At 35.7% G+C, this 17,353-nt stretch overlaps 1 protein-coding gene across 1 annotated transcript in view; it reads left to right on the top strand.

The window, feature by feature from the left end:
- Positions 1-17,353, top strand: part of ATRNL1 (attractin like 1) — a 545,834-nt gene that overhangs the window by 81,646 nt on the left and 446,835 nt on the right. Inside the window, exons 11-14 of the mRNA XM_036265661.1 lie at positions 9,412-9,496; positions 10,956-11,164; positions 12,151-12,269; positions 16,233-16,365. Coding sequence (XP_036121554.1) covers positions 9,412-9,496; positions 10,956-11,164; positions 12,151-12,269; positions 16,233-16,365 — 546 coding nt within the window. The remainder of the gene's footprint in view (positions 1-9,411; positions 9,497-10,955; positions 11,165-12,150; positions 12,270-16,232; positions 16,366-17,353) is intronic.

Below are 17,353 nucleotides of genomic sequence, written 5' to 3'. Positions count from 1 at the left end.
TATGTCATTGGTATTTTGATGGAGATTGCATTGAATCTATAGATTGCTTTGGATAATATGGACATTGGAATAATGTTAATTCCTCAATCTATGAACAAGGTATGTGCTTCCACTTTTTTATATCTACCTCTATTTCATTTTTCAATGTCCTGTAGTTTTCTGCAAATAGGTCCTTTACTTCTTTGGTTAAGTTTATTCCTAGGTATCTTAATTTTCTTTTTTTTTTTTACTGCAGTGGTACATGGGACTGCATTTTTAGTTTCTCCTTCTGTGAGTTCATTATTGGTGTATAAGAATGCTGTCAATTTCTTGACGTTAATTTATATCCTGCTACTTTGCCAAATTCTTTTATTAAGTCTAGTAGATTTTTGATGGAGTCTTCAGGGTTTTCTATGTATAATATCATGTCATCTGCGAATAATGACAGTTTCACTTCCTCCTTTCCAATTTGGATCCCTTTTATTTTTTCTTCATGTCTGATTGCTGTGGCTAAGACTTGCAGTACTGTGTTAAATGGACATTCCTGTCTTGTTCCTATTCTTAAGGTAATGCTTTTAGTTTTTGCCCATTGAGTATGATGATGGCCGTAAGTCTTTCATATATGGCCTTTATTATGTTGAGACATGATCCCTCTATTCCCACATTGTTGAGCATTTTTATCAGAAATGGGTGCTGGATTTTGTCTAATGCTTTTTCAGCATCTATTGTTATGATCATGTGGTTTTTATCCTTCATTTTGTTTATCTGGTGTATACATTTATTGATTTGTGAATATTGTACCAGCCTTGCATCACTGAGATGAATCCCACTTGGTCATGGTGAATAATTTTTTTGATGTATTGCTGGATTCGTTTTGCTAGTATTTTGTTAAGGATTTTGGCATCTATGTCCATCAGGTAGTTTTCTTTCTTTGTAGTGTCCTTTTCTGGTTTTGGAATTAGAATTATGCTGGCCTCATAAAACGAGTTTGGAAGTCTTCCTTCTTCTTGAATTTTTTGAAATAATTTGAGGAGAATGGGTGTTAGTTCTTCTTTGAATGTTCGGTAAAACTCTCCTGTGAAGCCATCCGGGCCTGGGCTTTTGTTTGCTGGGAGAGTCTTGATTACATGTTCAATTTCATCTGTTGATATTGGTCTGTTCAAGTTTTCTATCTCTTCCTGGTCCAGTTTTGGGAGACTGTGTGTTTCTAGAAATTTGTCCATTTTGCTTAGATTGTCGAATTTGTTGCCATATAATTGTTCATAGTAGTTGTTAACAATCTTTTGTATTTCTGCGGTGTCAGTTGTTACTTCTCCTCTTTCATTTCTGATTTTGTGTATTTGGGTTCTCTCTCTTTGTTTCTGGGTAAGTCTAGCTAAGGGTCCATCAATCTTGTTTATCTTTTTGAAAAACCAGCTCTGTTTCATTGATCCTTTGAATTATTTTTTTGGTCTCTATGTCATTTATTTCTGCTCTCATCTTTACTATTTCCTTCCTTCTACTTGCTCTGGGGTTTTCTTTTTGTTTGCGTTCTAGTTCTTTAAGTAGTGAGGTTAGATAGTCTATTAGAAATTTTTCTTGCTTCTTGAGGTAGGCCTGTAGTTCTATGAACTTCCCTCTCAGAACTGCTTTCACTGCACCCCATAGATTTTGTGTTGTTGTGTGTTCATTTTCATTGGTTTCCAGAAAGTTTTTAATTTCTTCTTTGATCTCCTCGGTAATCCTTTCATTGTTTAATAACATGCTATTTACCCTCCATGTGTTCCAATGTCTTTGCATGTTCTTGTTGCAATTGATTTCTAGTTTCATGCCATTGTGATCTGAGAAGATGCTTGATATGATTTTAGTCTTCTTGAACTTGTAGAGACTTAGTTTGTGTCCTAACGTGTGGTCTATCTTTGAGAATGTCCCATGTGCACTTAAGAAGAATGTGAATGCTGTAGTTTTGGGGTGTAATTCTCTGTAGATATCTATTACATTCATTTGGTTTAGTGCTTCATTTAGGGTCTCTGTTTCCATGCTAATTTTTTGTCTAGAGGATCTATCCAATGATGTCAGCAGGGTGTTGAATTCCCCTGCTATGATTGTATTGCTGTCAATTTCTCCTTTGAAGCCCTCCAGAAGATTTTTAATATATTTTGGTTTCCCTGTATTGGGTGCATATATGTTTACCAAGGTTATATCTTCCTGTTAGATAGATCCTTTCAATATTATATAGTGGCCTTCTTGGTCTTTGATTATGGCATTCATTTTGAAATTATTTGATCACATATGAGTATTGCTACCCCAGCTTTTTTTTCCTTTCCATTTGCTTGGAAGATTTTTTCCATCCCTTCACTTTCAACCTATGTGAATCTTTTGTTGTGAGGTGGGTCTCTTGCAAACAACATATAGATGAGTCATGCTTTCTTATCCATTCAGCTACTCTGTCTTTTTATCAGAGCATTCAATCCATTTATATATATGGTGATTATTGGTATGTACTTATTTATTGCCATTTTTGTTTAGTGTGGTTCCATTTTTCTTCCTATTTCTTCTACTAATTACAGCAGTCCTTTCAGCATTTCTTGACGTGCTAGTTTGGTGTTAATATATTCCCTTAGCTTTTTTTTTTTTGGTCTGAGAAGCTCTTAATTTGACCTTCTATTTTGAATGATAGCCTTGCTGGGTAGAGTAGTCTTGGATTCAGATCCTTGTTTTTCATGACCTTGGTTACTTCATGCCACTCCCTTCTGGCCTGTAGTGTTTCTGAGAAGTCAGCTGAGAGCCTTATGGGGTTTCCTTTGTAGGTAACCTGTTCCTTATCTTTTGCTGCCTTTAGGATTCTCTTTTTGTCTTGAATTTTTGGCATTTTAATTACTATGTGTCTCAATGTGGGCCTGTTTGGGTTCTTTTTACTTGGGGCTCTCTTTGCTTCTTGAACTTGAATGCCTTCTTCCTTCACCAAATTAGGGAAGTTTTCTGCCACTATTTCATCAAATATATTCTCTAACCCTTGCTCATTTTCTTCTTCTTCAGGGACTTACTTCTATGATGCAAATATTATTATGTTTTCAGTTGTCCCACAGTTCTCTTAAGCTGTCTTTTTCTTTTTTAATTGTTTTTTTCCTTTTACTTTTCTGATTGGTTGATTTTTTTCTACCCTGTCCTTTTTTGTTTGTTTGTTTGTTTTTTAATCGTCACCTGAGGCCTTTTTTTCATTTTTTATTCAGATAGAGTAGGAGGGAGAGAGAGGAAGAAAGAGAGAGAAACATCAATGTGAAAGGAACATATCAGGCGGCTGCCACCCGCACGACCAGCCAGGGCTGGGGACAAACTGCAACCGAGGTATGTGCCCTTAGTGGGGATTGAACCTGGGTCTCTCTGGATCAGGGGCCGACGCTCTAACCACTGAGCAAAACAGGCCAAGGCTACCCTGTCTTCTCATTCACTGATGCAGTCCTCAGCTTCCTCTGCTCTGCTCTTTAGTTCTTCCGATGTGTTCTTTATTTCTGCTTTGTCATTCTTCATTTCTTCTTGGGGGTTTTTCATTTCCAATTGGTTGCTTTACAATGTTTCTATGTTTACTCATAGTGTTGATATTCTTACTCATGCTGTTGAGCTTCCTCAAGATCATGGCTCTGAATTCTAGCTCTGTTAACTTGCTTAATTGCATTTCATTTATCTCCTCTTTGGTAGAGGTGTCTTGTTCTTTCATGTGGGATTTGTTTCTTTGTTTCACCATTTTGGCTATCTCAGTGGGTTTTGGAGCCTGCCAATTTGTCCCTGTGGGTGTTGGTGTTCTGCTGTTTCTGGCTCCCTCTACTGGGTTTGGATGAGCCTGGATGGGCTCACGTTAAACACCACTGTCAAGTCTTACTTTCCTGGGCAGAGTTGCAAGCCCAGGAAGTGTTCAGTTATCCTCTAGTTTTTTGTCTGGAGGCTGTTAGTCTTGGTAACTTGAAGAGCCTTGGCTTCTCAGTTGAATGAAAAACTCTCTCAAGTGTTCAGTGTAAGGGGATTTCCTGAGGGTGGGGCAGATACTGGTTGTAATGAGCCCCAATTTGCATTTCAGTGTCCCACCTGGGTAGGGTTGCATTTCAGAGGGAGGGGCTGTCACCTCTCCCCAGAACCCTGGGAAGGAGTAAGATGGCCATGGTCCTGCGTGGCTGCAACTCAGCAAAAGCCCTGAGCACCCTTCAAATCCTGTGTCCCCACCTGGTTCCAGTCCAGTCTGCCCTCCCTCTGCCGGAGCCCAAGTTGAGTGGCTGTGGCTATTTTAGCGTCTGTCCCAGCTCTGCGCTGTGGAGCTGCTTGCGAGTTTAACCCTGAGGGCACTGCTTAAGCTAAGACCTATGCTGTCCATGGGTTCCCAGCCCCCTCTCTCGCCTCTGCAATTCTACAGGATCGATTCAGTGTTCCTGTTTATATGGTCCTCACCAGCTGTTTTTCTGATGCTTTTTCTCGATGATTTGTCTTTATTTTAGTTGTAATTCCAGTTTGGTCCTGGGAGATAATCTGTGTAGCTTCCATTCACTCTGCTGCCATTATGGAAATCTCTCAGTACTTTTGTTCTTGCTTAGAGCTTATAGTATCTTAAAAATACTGAAATCTAAGAAACTGGATTCTGGAGTTCGATGTTGGGGGAATCCCAGGGTTGGTTGTAGATACACAGCTAATCCACAACAGAAACAAAGGGGTGCCAAAGAATTTTTAAATGTGTCCCTAAAAGCATTTCAGATGTACATTTTCATGAAAAAGTATGAGCCTTTGTAGAACAATTTGCCAATGGATATGCATTTCCTTCCTGTACTATTTATGCGTAATTGATCAAATAAACCAGTCTCTAAATTTCAACTTAAGTTCTCAGTGTAATTATGTGGCCCTCATAGGTTAGTAGTCTGACAGCACAGTATTTTAGTTTCTGAAATAAGAAATTGAGAAAATAGTAACTGATTTTTGGATCTTATGTGTATTGAGTGTACAGTTTATAAATCAATGTTTTACTTTGTAGCACAGATTTTTAAAATAATCTGTATTCCAGAATGTATATTTCACTTGGTTCTTTATTCCTGTGTGACTTGTCTATGGTTATAGAATGGTATTTCTGTCAGTTTTCATGATGTCAACAACTGTGTGGATTTTGCTTTAACTTGTCTGGCTTTATGAAGTGACAGTGACCTGAGTGCTCTGGAAATAGATTTTTGTCATGGAAAAAAACATAACTATAGATTGTAGTCAGGCAGATTAATAATGTAAGAGACTTTATAATGTAAGAATGGGAACAGACTACTTGTAAACAAATTATATTAATTTAATATTGAGCTGTAAGGCATTTTATAACTTCTACATCTTACAGGAACGCCTATGTAAGCTTTATGGAGAATCCTGATCAAGAGTGTGAAAACTGAGCAATGGAATGCCTAGCCAACATTCTGTTTAGTAGTTACTGAAAAGGCTGGAAAGTCTACTTTAACAACCGTTCTATCTTTTTCTCTCCCCATTCTCTTGAAAATTCATGGCAGGTGGGCAAACATCAGCAAGCAGGCAATACTGTATCTTTAGATGCAAGCATTGGCTAGCTTTTCATAAGCTTAAAAGTTACATTCTATTATTCTTAAACAATCTTATGAGTGAAAACAATTTGCCAGGTATTTTAAGAACGTGCAGAGGAAAATGTGCGTTTATTGTATTGTATTGGTCAGGAGGTTAGGTTGTACTGTAGCCACCAAGATCCCTGTCCCAGTTCTGGTTCTCTGGAAAGCAAACCTTGTGACAATCTGGTGTTTAGGGTACTGAGTAGGTCCTTGGGATAGGGAGGGGGAGAAGCTGAATTGGGCGGGGGGGAAGGTCAAGCCCATCTAATGGCCTCAGTGCCCATCAGAGTTGTTGCTCACAGGATGAAACAGGCCTTGGTCCGCCATTATGTGCGGGTCACTGACCCGAGCAAGGACGTGGTGAGGAGCTCTCCAGAGCGGAAGCAATGTCTGCAGGGGCTGCTGAGCTGGACGGCCTCAGTGATAGTGACCTTAGCAATGCCCTTGTAGCGACGGGGCAACGAGCCTCCCTGAGGGTGCACTTCTTCAGCACAGTTTTATAGTCAACATAATTCATTCTTTGAGCCTCTCAGTCTACTTCTTCAAATACGTTTGTTGAGGGCTCCTCCAGGATGCCATGGCTTTCTTCCCGGGGAACACCTAGGTTATTGTTCTGGCTTCTGCAGCTGGGCTCGGGGTGGCAACTGATAGTTCTCAAGTCCCTCCTCCATTATTCATTCTCTGTGTCCCTTACCGCCAGCTAGAGCCTCTTCTCGTCTCTGAGTCCTGCCTGGTGGCATGACCCAGACCCTCACCGGGAGGTATTGGAGCCCCTGTCAATATGTACCTCCTAGTCTGGGTTACTGTACTTGCCCGTTTACCATCACACTGGGCTCTCAGGCCATTTCTCTGTCCACACAATGTGAATGAGGCACACTGCCCAGTTGGGTGGCTTTTTCCTTTTCCACTGTTCTTCGAGGCCACCCTGAGTGAGGATGTCTTCTAAGTGACGTCTGTTTTTCACTATTCTCACACATCAAGCTGACACACTTGTATTTTCCTCCTCTTGTTACCTGGACATAGAGGACCCCTATTTGGCCACAGCTGAAAAGTGAGGGATGAGTACTGGGCAGCTGTGGCGGAGGACAGGGGTCTGAGTGAGCAGCCTGCCTGGGAATGTGCTTGTGCATTGTGGTCTTGCTCATGCTTGATCTTGGGTAGCACTTCCATTTCATGTCCTTAAGGTTACTGGGGACAAAGCAGCTTATGATATAAAACTCTGCACACGTGGTCACTTGATAAGCCATGGCAGGGCATGATGGATTAGAGGGTGGGGATGAATAAACAGGAGATATATAGAAACCCAAGCGAAAAAAATGATTTTCAGGGAAAATAAAATGATATTCATGAATGAGAATATAATCACAGCATGCTGCATGGTTTATCTGTGAGTAATATCATATAATATTGATTTAATAAAAATTTCAATAGACAAGGAGGGCTAAGGGAGCAGGAAAGTATGTGTGTACCTATTTGTATGAAGGAAGTCAGAGATATTACCTGAAACTAAGAATAAAGTGTGCCATTTAGAACAAGGAGGTAAATATAAAAACAAACTCTAGTTTGTTATTTAGAATGAAAAGTGATTACTCCTGTGATTCTGGAATAGGCTTTGGGAAGACAGAGAAGGAGACTTTTTCATTATAAACCTTATGGGATCATTTGATTTTCAAACTTTGCACATATATATTTTTAGTTAAAAACAAGCAAAATAAGAACAAGCCACAGCAGGACAGAAATTTAAAAAGGCACAAATTACTAGGTCAGGGATACATGTTCAAAATGGTTCTGGGAAAGTTGGTCTGGAAATAACACTGAGAAATATCTGGAAATATTTATATGGGAAAAATTGAAATTAGATCACTGCAACAGATCCAAAAATAAGTTCCAAAAGATCAAAATAGTAAAGGCCAAACTGTACATCTTGAGAAGGAAATTAGAGGTAATCCTTATATTCTTGATTTAAGAATAAAAAAACTCAAATCACAAGTTTGACCAAGTTAATGTACAAATGTTTTGTAAAATAAGGTTTTGTAACTAAGTGAAAAGACAGAGCAAAGGAGAAGATATGGTAATGCATATGACCAGAAAAAGTTGGTATTCAGAACATTTCATAAACAATTATTAAGAAGAATATTCCAATAGAAAAATGGGTGAACAACTGAACTGTGATTTTACAGAAGAGTAAAAGCAAATGACCTATAAAGGTGAAAAGATGCTTGCTCTCACCAGTAACTGGAAAAAACCCCAAAATAAAACCACTCATCAGATTGGAGAGAATGTGAACTAAGGAGAGCTACAATGTGCTGCTGGTGTGAGTGAGTATAAGTCAATGAAACTACTTTGGAGAGCAAATTGACAAAATCTAGTGAAATTGAAATTATGCCTTTCTTTAAACCTAGTAATTTTAATCTTAGGACTCTACCTAGAGAAACTCTCAAAATGTGCACAGGAAGATGTGAATAATAATGAACATACCAACATGGATCGTGGTAGGGAAAGTCTGAGAAAAGACTAAATGACCATTAGCAAACAGGTGAATGGATAAATGTGGTATAGTCCTGAAAAGGCAGGTTATTACATGGTTAAAATGAACACATAACACTGCATAGATGCATAAATCTAAATGGGTTGTTTACTAGACAGTTCTCCAAAAAAGATATACAAATGGCCAATAAGGAATGAAAAGATGCTCAACATCACTAATCATTAGGAAATGCAAATCAACCCCACAATGTGATACTGCTTCATACCCAATAGGATGGCTATTATCAAGAACTAGAAAATAAGTGTTGGTGAGGATGTGGGTAAATTGGAACCCTTGTACACTGCTGGTTGGATTATAAAGTGGTACAGCTGCTTGGAAGAGTATGGAGGCTCCTCAAAATCTTAAACATAGAATTATGATATGATCCAGGAATTCCACTAATGCTAAGACTGATGTCAAAGGTTTTTTCTTTCTTTCTTTCTTTTTTTTTGGTAGGAGTTTTATGTTTTCAGCTCTTACATTAATATTTTAATCCATTTTGAGTTCATTTTTGTATATGGTATAAGAAAATGGTCCAGTTTTATTCTGATGCATGTAACACCCCAGTTTTCTCAACACCATTTATTGAAGAGTCTATCTTTTCCCCATTGTCTATTCTTGCCTCTTTTGTTGTAGATTAATTGACCATGTAAGTGTGGATTTATTTCTGGGCTCTCTCTTCTGCTCCATTGACTGGTGTGCCTGTATTTGTGCCAGTACTATGCTGTTTTGATTACTATTGCTTTTAATATAATTTGGAATCAGGAAGCATGATACCTTCATTTGTTCTTTTGCAAGATTGCTTTGGCTATTCAGGGTCTTTTGTGGTTCCATACTAAATATTTTATTTTGATGATTCTGTTTTTAGACATTATTTTACTGATTCTGTTTTTAGACATTATTTTGCTGAATATTATATTCCATTTAATTTTGTATGCATGTATGTAAAGTTTGAGTTAGTGATTTAACTTTCAATTAGGTTTGTCCAGTATTGACATTCATGCATCATTTTACTATATGAACCTTGGTTTATTTGGTAAAGATATGTCATTGAAATTATTTTCTAGTATAAAATACACACCCAATTTCTTTCATTTTCTTTATTTTTATATACTTAAATATATTGGTGGGAACTGTAGGCAAAAATCATTTTTATTTAAGGAATAATGCTAGTTGAGTAACAATACTAAATTGTAGGTCATGAAAAATTAATTAAAGGCTTCCTAACTTTATGTATTGTATCATTAATTTGGCCAATGATTGTTTTATAGTATTTGTCTTAATTCTTTTATTTCATTTAAAAAATTTGTTTGATATGTTTTTTTCTAGCTTGTGATGAATGGAAAATATTACCGAAACCAAATCTTCATAGAGATGTTAACAGATTTGGACACTCTGCGGTGGTCATTAATGGGTAAAAGAAATACATTTATCAGTTATACTATCCCATATTCTGTTATTATTTTTAAAAATATCATTTGTACTTAATGGCATTGGATTTTATGTATCCCTACTGTACTGTGGAGTACCTTTTGGATCATTAACCATATCCTTCATTCTTTTTTGTTTAAATATATTTGAAGAGTAGGGGAATGGTCAAAGGAAAGGTGTTGAGACAAAACTTCAGATACTTAAAAAAAAAGTCATCCTGCCTTCTCTCCCTTTTCCAGAGATCAAATAATGAATGGCCTCTTTAAAAAAGATCAAACTGAAATGATAGAATGGCTAGCCCCATATTTCTAGAGAAGAGAATAAGGATAGTGGAGAATATTCATTTTAGTTCTATCATGATTTAGTTCTATCTAAATGCATGATTTTTTGACAAGTCTCTTACTCTCTCTGGACTTTAATATCCTTAAATCCATTGGGAATTAGGATTGGATGATCATTAAGTTATCTTCCTCCTATAGGTTAGTATGATTTTTCTATTTTTGTAGCAAAAATTTGGTAATATGGACTGAAGTGACAATAAAAATATGCTAGCTCATTCATTATCTTAAAATATGTAATTCATAATGACATGTTTATAAGTTCATTTATTACCATTTTACTCAAATTAGGGAAAATTCTCCAATTGATACTAAAAGCAAGTAAAAGTTACCTACAGTGAAACTATGTACCTGATATCAGTTGGCTTTCAAAATAGTAATAAATGAGATTCAGAGTGTAAGCATATAACCTCTAGGCTTCTCTGTTGAAAAACTGTGTTTTGTTGAATTCCATTTTACTTCTTTTCAATAGTAAAAGGCATTATCGAAGCATTCTGTGATCCTTTCGTTTAGTGTATTAATATCTTTAGAAATGAAAGTGCTGTGTGAGAGCATGGTAAACGCCCTTGGCATTGTACCACCAATTCAATAATTGTCTTGGATTTTCTTTCTAAATTGAAATTTAGAAAATCTTTTTGATTACTTTACTGTTTTAAAAATTGATTTTAGGGAGAGAGGGAGAGAGAGATTTTTTTTGTTCCACTAATGCATTCACTGGTTGACTCTTGTATATTCCCTGACTGGGGATAGAATCATCAACCTTGTCCTATTGGGATGACTCTCCAACCAACTGAGCTACCTGGCCAGTTGTTTTTTTGTTTTTGTTTTTTTTTAATTTTATAAGAAAATAGTAAAACACTATAAGAAGATCTCCTTACCTAATTTCTAAGTTGTATGCCTGTATTAAAAAAATTAATATTTTAGATAGCAATTCTGAAGTATGCCTTATTATCCATTTAACTATTATCTATTTCTAAAAAAAGTGTTTCCTACCTTGATAACATAATGTGCAATGTATTCATAAATTTATTTTTGAAACTAATACATTAAACAGAGACTTTTGTTAATATCGTTTCTTTAAGATTCTTGTTTTGTTTTTATTAGGTCCATGTATATATTTGGAGGATTTTCTAGTGTACTCCTTAATGATATCCTTGTATATAAGCCTCCAAATTGCAAGGCTTTTAGAGATGAAGAACTTTGTAAAAATGCTGGTCCAGGGATAAAATGTATTTGGAATAAAAATTACTGTGAATCTTGGGAATCTGGGAATACGAATAATATTCTTAGAGCAAAGTGCCCTCCTAAAACAGGTAAAAGCATTTTTCCCTTTCCCTTGCCGTGTCTGCCACAAAGCTTCTCTGCTTGGCTAGAAGTGTATTCTGCTTATAAGAATTACCTTAGTAGCTTCCAGAAATTAAAAATTTATAATCCTCTAAGTAAGAATCTTATGCTTGGACTAGACAGCTATTAATAATTTAATATCTTTATTAGCTATTTTTAGTTTGCTTTTAAAAATTCTGCATGTAATATTACATATCAATATTTTATATATAACATTTTATATGAATTACTTTCCTTTGTAAGTAAAAAATGATTTCAAATAATCCTTTCTAAGAAATACTATGTACTTCAAAGAAATAAAATGAAGTAATTTATAATGCATTTGGTATTTTTTTTTCTTCCTGAATTATTGCCATGCCAGACCACAAAGTTAAAAAAAAATTGTCTACAATTTTGATGATTAATGTTCTGGTTTAATATTGTGTATAAAGTATTGAATAAGTAAATCTAACTTATGAAAAGTTACTGGTAAATATTATTTATAAATGAATGACTAGGATAAAAATTGTTCAGTTTTCTTTAAGTAGGTAAGTTTTGTACATTTTCAGTGTTAAAATTAAAAAATATATTTTTAAATTTGCTAATCTATAAATCAGATGTCTCTAAATACCTTTATGAAGAATGATAAACAGTATTTGTTGTAGTGTTTTCTTTTCGATCTATAGCAATATATTTTGCTCACTAAATTACCTGTGAGTCTTTTCTCCCTCCTCCATAACGTGAACATTTTAAATGGCTATAGGACCTGGTAGATTCAGTAATTAAGATGAGGGCAGGATGCATTTAAAACCCTGCAACACAATTAACTACAGAGTTGACTTCATACTGAAGAACTTATTTTGATATTGATGGCCATCTTTATGGTTTAAAAATGTCTTAGTGATTCTTAAACAGATGTTAAAAATGTGTGACTCGGGGAGCGTGACATTTTCTTTTTCTCCCATTTGTGTTGTAGCTGCTTCTGATGACAGGTGTTACAGATACGCAGACTGTGCCAGCTGCACTGCCAACACCAACGGGTGTCAGTGGTGTGATGACAAGAAGTGCATCTCCGCCAGCAGTAACTGCAGCGTGGTCAGTACGTAGGGTCGCGCGGTGCCCTTGCTGCTCTGTCGTCACGGCTCACCGCTCGTTAGCACTGCGGAGAGGGCGCCCACGCCGAGGCAGTTAGGAAACACGTAGGCAGTCGCTCTCTCCGGACGTTGTCCATCCAGTCTGCAGTTTGTTGCTCAGATTTGTTCGTGCAGATTCCATTTTGTATCCACTATCTTTTACTTCTTTTCTTTAAAAAATATTTTTTCTTTATGGATTTTAGAGAGAGGGGAAGAGAGAGAGAGAGAGAAACATGGATGAGAGAGAACATCGATTGGCCGCCTCCTGTATGCCCTCCACTGGGGAGCAGGCCCACAACCTGGGCATGTGCCTTGACTGGGAATCGAACCGGCGACCTCTTGGTGCATGGGTCGACACCCAACCACTGAGCCACACTGGCCAGGCAACTTTACTTCTTTTCATGGGTCAGACTGGAAAAATTCTTACAAAACTGAATTCTTTTTCATAGAAAGCCTACAACTATAAAGGCTGTCTTCTGTGCTGACAGAAATAGGGTTGTATAGATAAGTACTGGTATCATTTCCAGAGGGTTCTTGTCAGACTTGCTGTAATAGTGGTGTATGGTACAGTGTTGGGTTGCAGTCCTTCTTGTGTCAGTTTAACCTGGGGTGCCGACAGTGGTAGTTTGCCTTTTATCTGTCTTGAGATCAGTGGTTCTCAGTCAATGGCAGTTTTGTACCCCAAGGGACATGGGGCAATGTGTGTAGACATTTTCGGTTGTCATGACTTCACTGAGGCTGCTACTGGCATCTAGTAGGTAGAGACCAAGGATGCTGTTAGCCTACGGTGCGTGAACTGCCCTCCCACAAAAATAGTGTCTGACTCAAAATGTCAGTAGTGATGGGGTTGAGAAGCCCTACTTTAGGTAGACTGCTAACACAATTAATAAAATTAATCTTTATGGTAGATGAAAATTGATTAAGAGCAGCAAAAATTAACCTTTTAAATGGGCAGTAAAAAATATCCCATGATTTTTAGATGTCAGCAAATTGAAAGGAAAATTTAAACAGTATTAAAAAAAGTCATTTAATAGGATTAACATTTCCCCAGTTGGGCAATAGCTTGAATAACTGAATAATGTGCATATAGATTTTCAACTGAATGCAACATAAAATTTTTTTTTCTCCAAATTTTATTTAATCAAAAGTATCTTCTTCCTTTGCCAGATAGCAGGTCGTGGTAAAAGATAAAGAAAAGGGGGTTTGAAAACTAAGTAAAACACTTCTATTGTAGCATCTAAAATTGTTCTTCAGTACCTAGTCATATTTCAAAACATTATGTTTTAGGATTTTGTTTTACAATAATATTCAAAACTTAAAATGGGGAAAATGTTCAGTTAGTGACTTACCAGACTGAATCCTTGTGCTCTCATGCAGATAGTGTTGGTATGCGGGGTGGGGGTGGGGCGCAAAAGTAGGGTTACCGCTGTGAGTACACGAAACAGAGTTTATGCTTGTATTATTACTAATTATTGTATTGTTTTCCATACGGACAACTGTAAACCTTCTTTTGCCCCACTCTGTGTACATTCCAGTGATGTAAGTTGCTTTAATAACAATATATACTTCGACTTTCTTCGTTTTAATGTTAATATGACATGACTCTTCTTTGAAAATTTGAATTACTTTTTTTATACTTGCATTAATATTCATCTAGTGAGTTATTTTAGTGAGTCATGTGGAAATCGGAGTGAAGGAAGTAGTGAAGCATGGGAATAAGGGACTAAAATGGAGAGTGTTATTAGATAAAAATTGCAAGCAGATTTTATTTAAAATGGTGTTGAATAAACCTGAGTTAATTTGTGCTTAGACAGTTACACTAAGTGAAAATACACATATCTAAAAGGTTGTGTTATATAAATTGCTGTCAAGTATTCACTTTATGAAGTGTTTGTTTTTGCTTTATATTTTATTTTTGATAATGATATTTTAACAAGAAAAGCAGTGGGTGAGAGCGGAAGTGAGCAGATGGTACTCACTTGCAGTTTAGACTTCGATGTAATGTGTCTTTTAGACAGTTTTATCACAGCGTCTGGTGATTGAGCTAAACCAAATGCTAATGGATACAGAAAAGTCTGCGAGGCTTTAGTGTAAACGATGTCCATTTCATTATTGAATCATATTGACTGCAAGTTTTGTGCTCTCATAGTTCAAATAACCTGCTTACTTCTCACATATTTTCATTGTAAACTTATATCCATGTTAGACTGAAGATCAGTAGAATAATGGTCAGCCTTCTGTTTACAATGTACACCTGGTCATTAGGCCAAAAAATGCCAGCCATCTTTCAGAACAACAGTCAGTTTTTTTCCCATAATTGATTAAATCGGTGCTGTGTGTAACTGAAATAGAGTTTCATCTATTGTACTGGCTCAGTACCAATAAATGACTATACTGTTTTTAATGAAAAGTGGTATAGTTACTTGGTTGATGACTCTAATTATACCGTTGTTATTCTAAGGACTGGCCTTAATCAGTTATTTTTTCCCTTATTCTGAGATGGTTAGCCATTTTCTTGTCATTTTTATAGGTTATTCTATTTGTCAGATTATTCAGGTAAATTTATTTTTCTTCAGTTAGCTGACAAATGTTTAGAACTATAATGATTGTAAAAACTAATACTGAGATTTCTATGCAATATGAAAAGAAAAAGGCATGAATTAGAGTCAATAACAAAAAAGTATGTTTCTAATGAAAATGTGATGGTTGAGTAGGTGTCACAAAGTAATTTGAGATTTTGAAAAATATATCTTATTTTTTTCTAGGATGAATAAAGATAAACATGAGTATCTATGTACTTTTTATGTTACTTTATAGTATATGTAATTTGCTCTAAAGGAATTAACATCTTTGAATGGAGGTGACTGCAATGTGTTTTATGTAGGAAAGCATAGTAATTTATAAATAAATACTTGATGAGTGATACTTAAAGTACTGAAGAAGATGAAAATTGATTTAACTGTTTTTATATGTGGGATAGTTATAACTTAACTTTACTAACTGAAAAGAAATATTTAGCTTCCTTATATGAGAAAGCCTGAGGCAAGCATTATTCCTGTAGAGAAGAAAAAGAAAGTTGAAGTGGGTCTGAGGATGTAGCATGAAAGTCCTTTATGAATTTCTTTCAAAGAAGACTCACAGGAAGGGTTGAGCCAAAAATTGTAGCATCTGATTTTCACGAGGTCAATTTTACTGTAGATATTGGTAATATGTGAACCAACTGAACCTGGGTGTATGTGGGGAACTGCCACTCACGCTCCTGTGTGCCTGGTTTTTTCTTTTTTAAACTTTAACCTCTTAGTGCTAGAATTAGTTCAAATATGATTTCATTCTATAGTAGAATTGATCAGAATGTCACTTTTGCAGGTTATTTGCAGCCTGGATGAAGGCAATGTGACAAATATAGGAGAAACATCATTTAACCAAAACCAGTGTTTAATCTGTGGAAGTAAAATTAGTTTGAGTTATTGAGAAAATAATTTATCTTTTTAAATTCTATTGGATTCTGATAAAGCGTCTCTTAAATTTTTTCTACTTGTCATTTCAACTTCACTCCCAGGGATTTGCACGATCGTTTTATTATGACTAGAATTCTTTTATGTGATCATTACGAGAATGACTTTGTGCATTGGCCTTATTTATTGAATAGGAAGCCTGTTATCTAATTCAATAGAAAATGTCTTCATTAGATGGTTTCTATTTCAAATTGTGTATTTGCACATTTTTTTCCCCCAATAAGTACACGTTCCAATTCCAAGAACTGTAATTGAACTAAATAAATAAAGCAAGGTTCTGATTCATTAGAATTGGAGTTGGGGTTAGACATTTGTATTTTAAAGTTCACCAGGTAATTTATATACACTGACGTTTAAAAATCATTGCTGTGCGAAGGTGAAAAATAACATTTTATCTTTTAACTTTCTAGTCTGTGAAAAACTACACCAAATGCCATGTGAGAAATGAGCAGATTTGTAACAAACTTACCAGCTGTAAAAGCTGTTCATTAAACTTGAATTGCCAGTGGGATCAGAGACAACAGGAATGCCAGGCTTTACCAGGTGAAAATTTCAGTTTGGTAAATGAGTTTTATAGTCCACAGATGAGTAACATTATAGTCAAGAGCTTTTAGTAAGAACATTCCGTTTTCCAAATTGAACCAATAGCCAATAAACAATAACATTGGAGTAATAATAGCATTGTTTCTACAAGAATATTTGAATGTTTGCTTCCACTGCTTTTAAGATGTTTCAGGTTTCTTGTACTTTTTGTATTATTGACTTGATCAGAGTCCTCTTCCAATTCAAAAAAAGTGTATCTTAACACAGAAAATAATAAGCACTCCTATTGATAGCCACATTTTAACAAAGGTTAACATTTTGACATATTTGATTTGTTCTTTAAGTGCCATTTTAAAAATTCTGGGAATGATTTTGTACTGACTGCTTTTTTTAAAATGATGAGTTGTAACATTTATAATAAATATGTGATTTAATGAGAATCTAAGTTGTGTAAATGAGAGCAAAGCTCATTTTAAAAAGCAATTTCATTTTATTTCTTACAGTTAACACTGTTCTTAGGAGACCCTAACTACTATTCTTTTTAAGCATAAAAGAGAAAATCAGAAAATTAAAAAGTAATCTAGATCTTTAAGCAGTTTCATCCAATTATACAGAGAAACAGACACACACACTGGTTAAGTGACTTTCTGGAAGGTGCATGGCCTATAATGGCAGAAAGGAACTATTACCTGGGTGTGCTACATCATTTTAGTTTTTGTCTTGCCCTATTCCAAGCTTTTTTGTTTATTTTTTCATAAAAAAATTGGAAACTTATTGCAATTCTGAAATGTATGGAAAATTTCATCCTGGGATTCATGTCTTTCTTACAAGTCCATGTAATTCAATAAACATCAGATTGCTTTTAAAAATACCATTGAGATTTTGCAGTGTTTACTTATTCAAATTTTGAATTTTGTTTACATATTGACCTTTAGAGCTTTTGAATAGTGACATATTTATGTGTGTTCACTTTGAGAAAATCAGAATA

The sequence above is a fragment of the Molossus molossus genome, unplaced genomic scaffold (assembly GCF_014108415.1).
Source record: "Molossus molossus isolate mMolMol1 unplaced genomic scaffold, mMolMol1.p scaffold_m16_p_17, whole genome shotgun sequence".
NCBI classification, from domain to species: domain Eukaryota; kingdom Metazoa; phylum Chordata; class Mammalia; order Chiroptera; family Molossidae; genus Molossus; species Molossus molossus.
This window is presented reverse-complemented; position numbering and strand designations above follow the sequence as displayed.